Source organism: Ictalurus furcatus, chromosome 19 (genome assembly GCF_023375685.1).
Source record: "Ictalurus furcatus strain D&B chromosome 19, Billie_1.0, whole genome shotgun sequence".
Taxonomy (NCBI): Eukaryota; Metazoa; Chordata; class Actinopteri; order Siluriformes; family Ictaluridae; genus Ictalurus; species Ictalurus furcatus.
Genome location: NC_071273.1, coordinates 21,935,143 through 21,950,823, shown reverse-complemented (window position 1 = coordinate 21,950,823; position 15,681 = coordinate 21,935,143). Strand labels below are relative to the sequence as shown.

Below are 15,681 nucleotides of genomic sequence, written 5' to 3'. Positions count from 1 at the left end.
AGCTCCACCAGTGGGGTGTGTGTGTGTGTGTGTGTGTGTGTGTGTGTGTGTGTGTGTGTGTGTATATATATATATATATATTTTTTTTCCCCACATTTGTATGGTAGCTCTGAGCCCCAAACCTCCTCCAGGTCCCTGCTGTGTGCTCTTAATGGAGCTTAGATAGGCAGCATGACTGCACCCCGGTCTCACACTGGGCACCATATATCAGCGACCAATGAGCATCATTAACCCCCCTCACACAGCTCGATGCTTCCTTTCACCATTGTACCTGCTCCTCTCTTCTGTGTCTTTATTTTCCCACGTGTCCCGTGTTCCCAGGGGTCGGTGAGGAATGAAGCGGAAGTATAAATATGGGCTGGGAACCATTTCCGTAGCCCCGACGCTCGAATCTACAAGAGTATGTCAGAATCTGCGTTTATGCTGTGCTTTCAGTCTCACTGTTAATCGTTTGATGTATCGAGGATAGACATACGAGTTGAAGATTTGCCACTGAGCGTGAAGTCTTGGCCGTTTTTCTGAGTTTAAACATCAGTAAATGCCAGTTTGTATCCTTATATAAACTCGTGCAGGTCCACTTAGATTCTGATTGCCCCCTTCCAGTCTTGGCCCAGTTTTATTCTTAAGGATTTAATCTGTTCCCCATTTCGTCTTGGCGCACAGGACCAGATATGGAAAGTCTTTCCCGGGCATATCCGTCACGGACTTTCCCCCCCGGAGCCTGAGCGAGTGAAGCGTAGCATTAGCACTAGCTCTGTATATCAGGAATGGATGCTTGTCATTCTCACTGCTGGCCAGGCGCGTTTGCCCTGCAGTTGTACAAACACTGGCCTGACAGGTAGCCATCTGAACCACCAAAACCATGTTTTGTTTTATTAATTATGAAGCGGTCATTCAATCCAGGCACACATAAGAAAATACATAAAGGGGAAGTGCATTTTATGATGTATGAATATGCGCTCTCGTTATTGTTACAGATGTCTTTATCATTAACCTTGTTAAATTTGGGGAAGCCAAAGAAAACAGCTTTGTGGGTTTTTGTTTTTTTTCCCCGCAAAATATTCTGCTTTCTGCTGGTGGAGGGCTTCGGCTTTTGGAACGTTGGTCTGCGTTTAGATCTGAAAGGCATTTTAAAGGTTTTGCAGCACATCAGATCTCTGCCTGTTCTCAGAGGCCCAGGTACCTTTTGGGGGGAAATGTGGGGCAGATGACTCGAAGGTCCTGCTGGGTAACGTTTGAGTGATGAGTGATGCACTGAAATAAAAATTCCTCGCTGAAGCCAGAACTGACGGTGAAATTTAGGACACGCTGGACCCAAAAATAAATACAAATGAAAACCAAATGCTGGATGATAATAATAATAATAATAATAATAATAATAAATCTCTCTATTTTGTTCCTCATCAATTCATCATTAATTAATTAAAGATATTGAAATACTAAAAAAAAGCTATATGTGTAGTATTCTATAATATTTAATAAGATTAATTTAGTAGTATAATATATATATATATATATATATATATATATATATATATATATATATATATATATATATATATATATATATATATATATATAGTAAATACATATTTACATTTTTAATCTGTTGAAGTTCTAAATTACTTATTTATCATTCTATGGAAACTAATACTTTATCCGAGTCAGTATTTGTTTGTTTGTTTGTGTTCTTTTGTGTGTCCTTAATGGGCACCTCTCACACCTGTGTGTGTGTGTGTGTGTGTGTGTGTGTGTGTGTGTGTGTATATGTGTATATATATACGTATATGTATGTGTGTGTGTATATATGTATATATGTGTGTGTGTATATATGTATATGTGTCTGTGTATATATGTATATGTGTGTGTGTATGTATATATCTGGTCTGAGGCACCTGCTCCTGCTATAGCTTACTTCCAAGACCACTTGGCATTGCGTATCCCTGGCCATCATCCTCCTTCAGTTTCCCGTCTCGGTCCAAGTCGCAGTAGAAATCATGTGGAAAAATAGTTCTAAGTTTTAATGGCATTCTCACCTGTGATTATCATTAGTGCATGATGCAGTAAAAAAAAATATATATATATATATATATATATATATATATATATATTTTTTTTTTTTTAAAGTTAAATACTCATTTTTATCCTCTGCTTCTTTTAACGAGCGGAAAATTAAAACCAGTGAAATGAATTCCGAGTGCAGGGCCGTGAGCCGTGTTATAATGGTTTAAAATGATGCACTTTGCAGAGACAGACCTTTCCAGCAGTATTTTAATGATGGGGTGTTAACGGGAAGTTACACGGTCGGAGCAGGTGGAGGAGAGAGCAGAAGGAGAAGATTATCGTCACCCAGCTGACTGCTGCTTCACACCTTCCTGAACTCGCGCTTCTCTCTCTCTCATTTTTTTCTTTTTTTTTCTTTCAAACTTATTTGCACCTCATCTGTGCTCGCTCACATTTTTCAGCACGCAGACACTTTCACGGTCTCGTCTGTGCTGAGAACTTTATAGTGCACTTGACTTCTTTTCAGTTCTCTTTGACCCAGATGGGCTTCTGTGCTCACAGTGGGGCAGAAGGGATACTGCAGTAAAGAGCAGTGAGAATGTAGGAAGTTCAGCTTCTGTAGGAGGGGGGGAATACTTTCACACACACATTAAATCTGCCTGAGCCTAATAACAGGTTCGTAAAGGGTTTCATTTATATGAAAGCTTTACATTTCAGACTCTACGACCTTAACACCGTATATTAAAAGCCACATGGTCTTCGATTATTGCTTTTTTTCCCCCCTCTCTGCTCTGACCTAATGTCATTTGAATGTTTTTTACTTTCTCGTGCCATACTGTATCACTCACACAGGAAGCTAAATTGATGCTAAGATTAGCAACCTGCTGTTGAGCTAGCACGCGTAATGGTTTGGGTAAATGGACAATGGTGGGAGCTGGGGATTTCTGGGTGTATTGTCCTCTTTTCTCTATATTTTCTTGCTGCAGTATAATTAGATCCTAATCACCACAGCAAATGCCATAGACTATAATAAGCAGAATTACCACGGGCGTATTTTGAAGCTTAGATTCGGGTTCGTCAGAACGTGTCGATTAATTCTCTATAACAGCAGCTCTGAGAGTAGTTCAATAGTAACAGCTCGTTCACGGGGACGTGTAGAGCAACCGCTTCAGATTTATCATTTGTGTGTAATTGTTGGTTACGGTGACGTTTATATATTTAACAGTCGTAATATTTAACGACAGTCAAAGCCGCGACTTTGCGTTTTCCGACGTGGGAAAGTCTTCCGGATGGAGGAGTTTTGCGATTTCTTTCTAACAAGCTTATTAACTTCAAGAGAAAGAAGAAGAAAAGAAAAAAGAGAGAGAGAGAGAGACTGCTAAGGGATTGATGCTACGAGTTTGTCGTGGCTATAACCTCTAAGTGATGAGAGGAATTCAGTTGCTTTGCGGACGCTCCTCAACATTAAATGTAACAGTAAACGGATTTAAAAAAAAAAAAAAGTATATGTCGTTCTTTAATAAATGTGCAGTAAAAAGAGGAGTAAAAGACTCCAGGGCATGCTGCTATAGGAAAATAATCAGTTTGGGAATGGTAAGAACGTCACACCACTCAGGTTGTTGATTATTTTCCTGTAACAGCATGCCCCAGAGTGTTTTATTCCTTACTTGCAGAACAACACTTGCTAGCTTATACAGGGCATGCTTAAACAGTGCAGTGAATGACTCAAGTGGATTAAGCTGATGTTGTTCTCCTTTCCCCTGCAGCTGGAATCGGAGCTGGAGCAGTGTGAGCGAGAGAGCGCCGAGCTGCAGGAGTACGCCAACTCGGTCCTGCAGCAGATCGCCGACCACTGCCCCGACATCCTGGAGCAGGTCGTTAACGCACTGGAGGAGTCGTGCTGAACGCAGCCATGCTCTCTTCCACTTTTTTTTTCCCCCTCCTCTTTTTTTTTTTTTTTTGGGAAATCCAGACCTGCGTTCCGCCTCATGTCTCACCACTATGAGCTCAAGGACACCAGCGTGCACCTACACCCACACTTCCAGACACCAGACAGGAAGGACAGGAAGGAGCTGGAGTGTAATTTGGGATGAGCATCAGCACAGGGCGCAGCTGAACGAGCCTCGCGGGGGTCATTCCTGCGTCGGTCTTCTCCTGACTCTCTGTCATCACCTACCTATCCTCCCCTCTGCTGATTTACTGCTTCAAGTCCCCGACGTTTACGTCTCGCTCGCACGCATAAACACCCGGAGATGAAGTGGTGAAGTGCGGTATTAAAGGAGACGTCCATTAAGTCCATCAGTATGAGTGAAACCATAACATCTTACGCTTAACATGTGCTCATGTCTGAAGAGTCTCTCTCGCTCTCTCTCTCTCTCTCTCCCTCTCAAATGAATTCACTCCAGAGTCTCTACTGAATCAAATCCCACCTCACAGCACTGTAGGTCAATCCATAACCCTGTTACTACCCACAATTCCCTATAGAGTTACGTTTAATACATTGCCAAAATAGTCCGAGAGAACAGGAGAGAACCTTTTGATTTTTCTTAGCTTTATTGCCGTTACTGTTTGTTCGTCTCGAGTCCTTTAAGGAAATTAGAAAACGTATCATTATTGGCAGGATTATTAGTAATTCATGAAAGCTGAGTTTATTACAGAGATGTGTATATAATTATACACGATATAAATATAGGGTCAGGACAGGAGGTGTATTGTATAAATTGTATAGTGGAATGGATACAGGCTTCACAAGAGCGACTGTTACTTTCGGTTGTCGAAATTAAGTAAATCTGCTTTTTTTTAATTATTTTTTTTTCCTTCCTGTTATTCCTTTTCCCAGTTTACTGACGGGTTATTCTGATGTCCTTCGTTATCTCTTTCTCTCCCGCTCTCGAGCCCCTTACCCCCACATGCGCAGGGTGAATCCGCTCACCGTTTATGATTATATGAGTCTCTATCTCCAGGCCAAGGGTGTCCATGAAAGCAGGGTCAACTCATCATAAATATTGCCTCATCAATTACTCGGATTTGCTCGAAAAGTCCAGAGTTGATTCTCTGGTGGATGTGGATGACACCAGGCGTAACCCACACCGTGCTCCCTTCTCCCTTCTCTCCCGTTTTTACCCGTGCAGCCCTGCCTTTCAGTGCGGTGATAAGCAGTATAGTGGAATACCGCCACGTCCGTGATCCCTGCGAGGCTTTATCTTTCTTATTAACACACAGAGTCATGCCACCAAACCGGCGCACCGAGACAGATAAGAGAGAAAGAAGGTAAACTCATCAAAGGGCCGGACGTTTGTTTTACTCAAACATAGACTGGCATCGTAGAGTGAGTCATGGAGAAATTTATAGCCGGTGTTTCTTCATCGCGGGACGACGCGTTTTCAGTTCCGTGTTACAGTCGAGTGCAAAAGTTTGCGTGCCCTTAAAACAAAATATCATAATGATAAAGAAGTGTAATTTGAAGACCCCAAGGCCGCTGATTTAATAAGATCCCGAACAACACGTTCATTTTGGGATCAGTTGTATACACAAACAAGTGGTAGATCATTTACAAATATTAATTGCGTGACTTCACGCAATTAATATTTGTAAATGATCTACCCCTTGTTTGTGTATAACGAGTCGTTTGTGTATAACGGTGACTGTGTCCATACGAATACTTGTGTGGCTAATATCTAAAAAAAAAAAAAAAAGGCACTTTAATGTAGTAAAGTCACCGTTTTAAGAAAATTGATAGTCCTGACATACTAACGCATAATCTCATTATTAAGAAGTATAATTCTGTTTTCAAATGGCCTCTACAAACATAATACCTGCTTCTGGGTTGTATTCATTTGCCCACACAATCGCTGTTCCTGAAGTGACTCTCAGTCTGAATCTATTTGCGTTGACACCGTCTTGTATTTTCCACCTTTGAGTAGAAACACACCGAAGTGCGTTTTCATCGACGCAAATTTTGCTCAAGTGAAAGAAGCAATCCTCCGTGTTTATAATCTGTCTTACACCTCTGTGCAGGTGCTATCGCGTTTCAATGTTTTGAGGTGTTTTTTTTTTTTTCCCCCGCACACAGACCTTAAATCACGTCCCTTAGTGTTTTAGGTTTCACAGATGTTCCTTCATTGTTATCACAAGTACCACGTATCTAAAGTATCTAAATATTCTCGAATAGCTTTCTTTGTATTTATAACTTCTCCAAACGCTTTAATCTGCATGTATCACATCGGCGAAGGTGTCATAGCAACTAAATTTTATTGTAGGTAAATTGAAAAACAGCCATGGGGGGGGGGTGCAAACTTTTGCATTCGACTCTTCATTTCGCGCGTGTGTGTGTGGGTGTATATATATATATATATATATTTATATATATATATAAAAATGAGCTGATCCAAAGGTTAATGAGAGCCCGTTTGTGCCAGTGTTTAATGGAGCAGTGTGTGATGGTGTCTCGCTTTATGTTGGCAATACCAAGGAGACGCCCTGAGACGGCACGGCAGAAACGCAAATGATTTTATTACATTTCTTTATTGCCGCAATTAATCCTGATGGGTTTCTTTATATGACACACACACAAATCTTTGCTTCTTTTTCTCTCGTCTCCTCTCTCTCACACACACACACACACACACACGTATGCGCGAGTGCAGTGTTTTGGCTTGGTTCTCTCAAGTCTCTGAAATATGGGGCTCAGTTATCAGGGCTGTGGCTGAGTATCCAAGCTTAGACTAAACACAGGCCTCTCGCACATGCTCACTCTTACACATCCACTTTCACACACACAACGAGGATTTATGAGGCGCGCTCTTAACGCTGCTCTCTGCCTGCCTCCTGTCAACTCCGAATTCAGTGAGAAAACAAGGAAGAGTAACCAGAAACAGATCGGAGTGTGAAAGTCAAGAAGGAGAGAGGATATTCTCCTGTGTGTGTGTGTGTGTGTGTGTGTGTGTGTGTGTGTGTGTGTGTGTGTAGTGATTCTTAGTGTCGCTGGTATTTTTGTGTCCTCTCACACACACTCAATTTCCCTCATTGCTCATCTTGTTCATCACACAGTCACTTCGTTATCTCGTCTAAAGCTGGCTCGGTTTGTTGTGTTTTTTTTGTTTGTTTGTTTGTGTTTGGTTTTTTTTATAATTAGCGTTTTCTTCATCAGTCACACGTCGCACTTTAAGTTACGGTGCCTTGTAGATTTGGAAGGAGTGCCAGGTCAGAAGCGCATCTGCTCGTAGAATTGTATCGCTTTACATTCTGGACAACTCGACCACCCCCCCCCCCCACACACACACACACACACCCACACACACACACACACACACACACCCGCCCCAATCCACATGTCAAGTGCATTTCGAAAGGGAGCCGAAGACTGGAAAGTTCTTCAGTGTTGTCTTTTAAAGCAATACCCGGTTCTTCATATTCTCTTTACGTTGTGGAATTTTTCCACTATCTATCAGTGTTGAGTGCACAGTCAGGTCTCCGCTCACGCCGTCTGGGAGTGGACATTATCATTCGAAACAAACACACAAAAACACGCCGTCGGTCATCTGCTGATCTTTTAAAAAATTTTATTTTAAATGATCTTTCCTAATATGTGACATGAGCGCAGCAGTGAAGGTCAGCACTCGTCTCTGAGAGTCTGATTTATTTGCTAATGCTTTTGTCTGTTCACTCAGCGATGAGAACACTGCCAGAGATATTCTGCCTGGACTCGTTTAACGCTCCCCCCCCCCCCCACACACATGCACACATATCTATATTTATATATTAGCTGATAAAGGGAGATGAATAGAGTTGAACTCTGTGTTGTTGTTGGGGAATTTTTTTTTCTTTCCTTTTTCCTCCACACAATGTTGTCTATGAAGTGGGGAAGATGTCCGTCTGAACAAAATGGCCGCCACACCACGGCCCCACATCTTACACGCGATAGAAACGTCTCTCAAATACTTTCTAAGTGTCAAATAAACGCTGTTAACACAGATTCTGAAACGCATTACCGTGTGGTTGATGATGTAACGTTGCTATGTATTTAATTCTCCTCTTATGTTCATGGTTTTTTTGTTTTCCCCCACAGTCTGTTCAGATGTGTGAGATTTGAAAGTGTTGATTTATTATTATTATTATTTTTATTTTTTTTTTAAATCACTAATGTGCAAGTGTGTTCAGGGTTGGAAAAGCCTCCCTCCATGACCGTGCTCCCCGTGTGCTCACTGACCCCTGACATGGTTTTAACTACTAAAACTGTGACTCTGGATTGCAGGACAGCTTTGTTTGAGCGTGAAACACAATCCAGACGCTTTTTCTATTTCCTGTCGTTGTTTACCGCTCGTGTTTAGAGCGACACTCACGTGTCACGACCCTTTAAGTAGCTCTCCGTTAAATAGTTTACTTATTCACTCATCTACTATTGGCGGTGTTTACCTAAACACTCAGCGGACACGCCCGCATTTTTCATCCCTCGCATCCGTCCGATTAGTTTACAGGACCAAAGCACGTTAAACATCTGCTGAAGGATCAGGACGGTTTGTCCGTGTGAGCGAGACCGAATGAATCCGGGTCTACTGTTAAAATCAACCAAAGCTGAACCGAAACGAACGTTCCCGTGACGTTACTTTACGCTCGAATCCTGAAGGAGTCGTGAAGGCCAGACCAAAGACTTGCGTTAGGTCACACACTTTTCTAACGTTTTTATATCTTCTCTTTTTCTTTCTCTAACGCCAGATTGACCACACATTGTGAAGAACACAGAACAGGGCTTCTATCTCGAATAATCTCACGTACATTTGAATAGTAAAATACGCATTTCTGCACCTTTTTTAATCCACTAAATCAATAGCGCAATATTTAATTTAGTGGATGTTTAAATAACTAAATTAGTGGATGTTTAAAGTCCTGCCTTCAGTTACAGTTTCTACAAACTCTACTGTGCTCCATTCTCCAGCACACTGACACAGTCTTGGAGGGAGCCTCTACCCCCATTCCAGCTTAATTTAATACATTTAATAAAGGAAAAAATGTTTTAAAAACAATCATCTACAATACCTGGTTTTCATTTGCTTCCTAATTTGTTATTTTCATGCTTTTATTTTTTTCCCCCCTCTCTCCGTCTGTGAAAGCGCTGGAGTTTTGTGTACCAAAAAAAAAAAAGAAAGAAAATCAAAGCTGAAAATTAGGCATATTGTATTCATCTTTTGTAAATATAAACACTTCATTATCAGCCGTCTCGCTCTGCGTCTTGTGGGTTTTTTTTCCTGCGTGGCGTTGCTATATCGACACGTAAGCAAACACCACACACACTTGTGCCGTTTCTCAGTCATCAGGGTCGACTGTCCTTGTATGAATGATGTCGCTCTTATCAAGCCCTTACTTTTAGAGAATATGAGTGTGTGTTTTGTGTTAGTGGTGTGGCTTGTTTCTTTCCTGCAGGTCTTTCACTCGTTCTGTCAACACTCCATACGTTCCTCAATGAGGATGAGATGAAGATAAGACTGATCTCCTAAAGAGGCCAGGTGCTTTGAGATGTCCTTCACGTTCCTCCAGGTTTTTCCCACACACACACACACACACACACAGTGTTAGTGTAACAAACACACTTGTATCACAGCACCAGTTTTGGAGCCTACATATCAGTGAGCCCATCTCATTTCTTTGTAACAGGATGTTTAGCTCAGTACTGCGTTATAACCTCGTACCACACCTTCATGGTTTCATTCCTTTTCCTTTACTCGTACGAGGAAGACGCTTAACCTGATGGAAATCGAGACAGGAATTGTTTGTATTACAGTTTAATTTTAAGGGTCCAGCTGCATAAACGACTTATGTGACTGTTGTCTAGTACTTAATCATTAGTGATTTAGGTCATGGCTATAAATAAGACAGCAGGTTGAAGTGGTTGTTTAGGTTCGCTTCGAGTTACCGCTATTTGATCACAGGAGAAACAACACCACAGCTCTGATTATGACACTGTTCCTTTGTAAAACACCCAACCGAACACTAGTCCATATTTTAATCAAATCTGTTCACGCATACCAACTTGTACACCTGTACCAACATGATAGATCAGGCTGCTTCTGTAAATCTGGCCCTCGAGGTCTACTGTCCTGCAGAGTTTACCTCTAATCTCAAACTTACAATTCTTACAGCAGGATGCTATTATAGAGGACTTCTTTCTATGAAAATTTCAGGTTCGTATCTGGTCCCCTATCAGAGATATTCAACTCGAAAATGCTGGCAATTTTTTTTAAAAAATCGTACTTTCATACCCCCATAAAAAAAAATTATTTAAAAAAATAAGAGAAGACTCCTTCTGAAATGTTCTGTATGCACACTATATTTACCCAGGTACCCCCTAAAAATAATAATAAAACAGACGTGAACCCTTATCAATTGAAATCCCATTATAAATTGACGCTAAAAGTGGACCTGTGAGCAATCTTGAGCATCACATTTGGACTTAAGCTCTAAATCTAAGGAACAAGAATGTGCAAAATGTTTATATATGTACATGATGTACATGTACCTTGTAATGTGCTCTAGAGGCCGGTTTTTGTTCCAAGGAGCTCTACGGCCCATCCTTAGCCAAGATATTGAGGTTGTATAACCAAAATGTGTTGTGTGCCATGACACAAATATGGCTGTTGTAGTTAAACCAGGTGAAATAATAATTTAAAAACTTTTCTTTTTTTTTTTTTTTAAACCCCTGGTGGTTTTGCAATACCAATACGTAGAGGTAATCACTCACTCCAGCATACAACGTTGCAGTTATCGGACCACTCGAGATGAAACGACTCAAAAATTATTTTGGTATTTCATGGAAATATTAAATATATTTCATAGGAATTCAACAAAAAAAAAAAACCTTCACATGGTGTATATTTTCTGTAGTTTTATGGATAAACTGTGAAACCTATGCGAAACATATTAAAGAAAGCTCTTCTGTCAGAGCTTTAAGAAATTTAAACCAGTACATGAAATTATTTGGATAAATCCCATAACTTCCAAAAGCTGAGAAAACAATCAATCTACGTGACCCCAGTGACCAACAGAACCTCAAGAAACGGTTAATAGTTCAACAGGAATCGTTACACCGTCTACGGAAACGTTTCTCTGCAGACCTTATGGCATTGTTTTAGCAAATATGCGTCACACGCACACATTTTAAAACACCTGATAAATCTAAACCAATAAAACTAACTAACTAGGATGCATGTCGCTAATATAAATCAAGTTTGATCACATCCTTGTGTATGATATGATTTATATTTATATTATATACATAAATTGCCCAAAATCGAAAAGTTGCTAGCAAAATCAGTATCTTTGTCATATTGGGACACGGAAATTAGGACGGAGAAGATGGGGTGGAAATGATCTTTGTGTTCTGTCTGTTTGTAACATGATGATATTATTTTTGCTAGGTTTGTGTCACCCCATGCTGAGGCATCCAGCTCCACGGATTAAAAATGTAAGAGGCGTAAGCCAGTCCTGCCATGTGCACGTAGTCGCACGCAGGCCGAGCGAGAGGAAAAGAGCAGTTCTGTCAGCTTTTTTTTTTTTTGCAGGTCCTCGATAGCCGCACTAACCGTGCAGTGATTGGCGTTCTCGCTGCGGCCCTGCGGAGCCTCGTAACCAAACAGAAGAGTGTGCTGTAGAGGTCTCTCTGTTTAAAGTGTGTGTGTATATATAGCAGCCCGTTTCTGCATCTGGTTTTAGGAGAGCGCAAGAGAGGATAAGGAGGACCGTGTGTGGGCGTGGAAATGATGTGGTTTCAGCCATGGCAGCCAAAAACACACTGATTGCGAGAATGGAGGGGGGAGAGGAGAGTGAAGAAGAAGACGACGACGACGCCGACGGAGAAAAAAACGCTTTCCTAAAAATAATGTGCATAGGAAGGATGGAAACACTGCGTTTCTTTTAGCTTCCCTCACATCACCGAGTATGATAAAGGAAACATACTGTGTATCCATGAATGTGAAGGATACAATGGGGATTTTATACATTTCAGGCCAAGCAGAGAGCGAACTGAGGGGTAGGACGTGATTTAAGGGGTGTCAAGATCCCCATGAGGAGGAGGAGGGGGGGCGCTAAATATTTTTACAGTTCTCAAAGATAATAATGATAGAAATCAATCTGTCGGCAGTCGGCACGGCCGTGAGCTGCTTGTTTTTTTTCTCCTTCTTCTTCTTTTCCAGTTTACAGCTGCAGATTTCCAGACGCAAGTTTCAACCCGTCTGTACTCGTACTGTCCCTTTAAATTGGGCAGAAAACCATCAGCACCACTTTATAATCTTGCTGTCCCCTGTAATAAACTTCCTTAGAAACGCACTCTCTTTTCCGCTCTTTTCCCATCATAGATTTAAAGAAAAAAAAACAAAAAAAGTTCTAGATAAAAACTAGAACTTAAAAAGTTTCTTCAGCTTGTCCCTCAGGGAAAACGGTTGGATGTAGACCCCTAAAAAAGACGATTTCCCTGTGAGTGAAGCTTCAGGGTTGAACCCCTTGAGTAGAATAAGAAACCATAACAATCCAAAGCACCTCAGGGAACCCTTTTTTTATTTATTTATTTTTTGGTTTTTTTTGCAATGTCCAGGGATTATAAAAAATAATTTTCCATGTATGAAGATCAGACAACAAAATATATTCTTGAAAGTTCAGGATCTAATATTCTAGAATATAATATCCGAAGCCTTAAAGGGCTCTTCAGCTTGTTCTCATGGTTCAGAGTTTCAGTTCTGGTCCAGATGTTCACATCAAACATCAGAATGGAGGATAATTTGATCTCCGTTCACTGTTGGTTGTTGGTGCCAGATGAGCTGGTTGAAGTATTTCAGAATCTGCTGATCTCCTGGGATTTTTACACACAGCTGTGTCTACACTGAATGATGCGAAAAACAAAAAACATCCAGAGAGGATCAGTTCGGCAGGTGGAAACCCCTTGCTGATTAGGTCAGAGGAGAAGGCTATGATAAATCCAATAAGCACTCTTTCCAGCCGTGATGAGCAGAAAAGCATCTCGGAGTGCACGTCAAGCCTCGAGGCGGTCGGGCTACGAGAGCAGAAGATCACATCGGGTTCCGCTCCTGTCAGCCAAGAACAAGCGCCTGCGGTTCACTGAAACTGGACAGTTCGAGATGGAGGGGTTACACCCCAGATGACGTGTCAGGTTTCGGTGAGCCTGTGCCCACTGTAGCCTCAGATTCCTGAAATATTACTCATATCAGGTGTTTACACTGGCAGCAATTTCTTCCATGTCTTACAGCACGAAAGCAGAGTTTGAGGAATATCTGGACAAACATTGATGAGATTATTAACCCGTGATCTAAATCCGATATTAATAGACAAGGGCTGATGATGTTAGAGATGTAAGATATTCTGCCATGGAAAGTGTTCTTTCATTTAAAAACTTGTTCTTCACAAATAACCTGCGAATTTCTCGGGTATTTCTGAAGAACAGGTTTTTAAATGGCAGGACACTTTCCATGGCCGAATATCTCGCATCCCAAACATCATCAATAATACCTATTCTGAATATCCATTTATGATGTGTTTCTGTCCAGAGCTTGAGATCAGGTATGAGGAGGACGTGACGGATCAGACGGACTGAGTGAGTCACAGGTGTGCATGCGTGGATATGGACTGTATGACTCGTCGGTCTATCTACACCTGTTAAACCGTTGCATTCAATACAGTAGCAACAAGACCTGACTCTGACCGCATTCTGCTTTACTCATTAATGTTCATTCTCACGGTTATGTGACTAAAAGAGTGTTTCCGGAGGGACGGTCCTCATAAAGCAGCTTTTAATCCGGGGGGGAATAAGAGTCTGAATATTTCCTCTGGGATACGGAGGTTAGGGTTAGGAAAAAGGCCGTTCTTTGAGGGTTCTTTGGATGATTAAGGGTTGCATCTTTCTAAAATGGTTCTACTTGGAAACATCGTGAATGCTTTCAGTTGTTGCCCTTGCCTATCCTGGTTTAACACGAAGTGGGAATACACCAGGATGGGACTCCAGTCCTTCACGGGGCACCGTACACACATTTACACCAAGAAGCAATTTACTGTAGAGCCACCCGACCACCATGGTTTTGGGAGGTGGGAAGACAACTGGAGAACACCAGGAGAACATGTGACAGACAGGAACTGGAGCTCAGGACGGAACTAGGAACTCTGGAGATGTCACGTGGTAACTCGACTCACCGTGCACCAGCAGGCCGATATCTACTTGGAAACATTTTCAAGTCACCTGTATTTATAGATCACAAGACAAGACGGGTCGGTCAAAGTGCTGGCAATGACATCATTTCAATCCAAACAGCAGGGAGATAAACTGAAAATTAAGTGAAATAAAACAATAAAACCATAAAAAAACAAAACAAAGGTTCTCCCAAAGGAGCAAAGCATGAATCCCTGGCCGCTGGACGGAAGATTTTTCCTAAGAGAAAATCACTGATCAGTGGAAAATAATACAGTACATCAACACACACGCAGATCTGTGTAGAAGAGGCCTATGGGATGTAAAAAATACACACAAGGTTCCTTCACACAGTCATTTCACTGTCTCTGTCCTACAGGCTCTGGGACAGTCTGGGACACACGTGAAGCATTTGTGGCTCCAGCATTGTGTTAAAACAGAAATCCCTCAGGACCTCTCTCTCTCTCTCTCTCTCTCTCTCTCTCTCTCTCTCTCTCTCTCTCTCTCTTTCTCTCTCTCTCTCTCTCTCTTTCTCTCTCTCTCTCTCTCTCTCTTCCTCTCTCTCTCTCTTTCTCTCTCTCTCTCTCTCTCTCTTCCTCTCTCTCTCTCTTTCTCTCTCTCTCTCTCTCTCACCCTCAGTCTCTCCCTCAGTCTCTCTCTCCCTCAGTCTCTCTCTCTCTTTCTTTCTCTCTGTCTCTCTCTTTCTCTCTCTCTCTCTCTTACCCTCAGTCTCTCTCTCTCTTTCTTTCTCTGTCTCTCTCTTTCTCTCTCTTTCTTTCTCTTTCTCTCTGTATCTGTCTCTCTCTCTCTCTTTCTTTTTCTCTCTCTCTTTCTTTCTCTTTCTCTCTGTATGTCTCTGTCTCTCTCTCTCTTTCTCTCTCTCTCTGTCTCTCTCTTTCTGTCTCTCTCTTTCTCTCTCTCCCTGTTGTCTCTTTCTCAAGTTCTCTCCAGACTGATCAAATCACGAATTCTGATCGATTGGAACTTTTACAGAAGTATGGGAGACTTGGAGATGTTCAAGGCGGTGTGGTGTTGCGAGGAGGCTCTGTGTTCTGTAGCGGAGGGAGAACTTTGTTTTACACCAGCATTAGGCTGATAATGTTCTTAATAACTGTCCTTTGTTGCGCTGACTGACTTATTTATTTATCTAATTTATTTGTTATTTTTAATGCTCTTTAAACATTTATTTATTTATTTATTTATTTAGTCACATTTGACTTTAGTGTGTATAATGAGACTTTTGTTAAATAAAGGATTGTAAAGTCTCTCTCTCTCTCTCTCTCTCTCTCTCTCTCTCTCTCTCTCTCTCTCTCTCTCTCGGGTCGCGTCCCAAACCGCACACCACTGTACAGAATAGTGCGCCGCACTAGCAGGCTGTGTGTAGTACTCATCCGCACTCTGTAGTGCAGTAGTGTGTGGTTTGAGAGAGTGCGAGAAGAGGAGGGCAGGCCTATTCACAAACTCTCAACTCCAAACCCATTCAATCTCCAACT

At 41.6% G+C, this 15,681-nt stretch overlaps 1 protein-coding gene across 4 annotated transcripts in view; it reads left to right on the top strand.

The window, feature by feature from the left end:
* erc1b (ELKS/RAB6-interacting/CAST family member 1b) overlaps window positions 1-9,222 on the top strand; it is a 223,155-nt gene extending 213,933 nt beyond the window's left edge. For all 4 annotated transcript variants that reach the window (XM_053650163.1, XM_053650168.1, XM_053650165.1 and 1 more), the window contains one exon: window positions 3,771-9,222. In XM_053650163.1, coding sequence (XP_053506138.1) covers window positions 3,771-3,908 — 138 coding nt within the window. In that variant the 3' untranslated portion in view covers window positions 3,909-9,222. The remainder of the gene's footprint in view (window positions 1-3,770) is intronic.
* The last annotated feature ends 6,459 nt before the right edge of the window (window positions 9,223-15,681 follow it).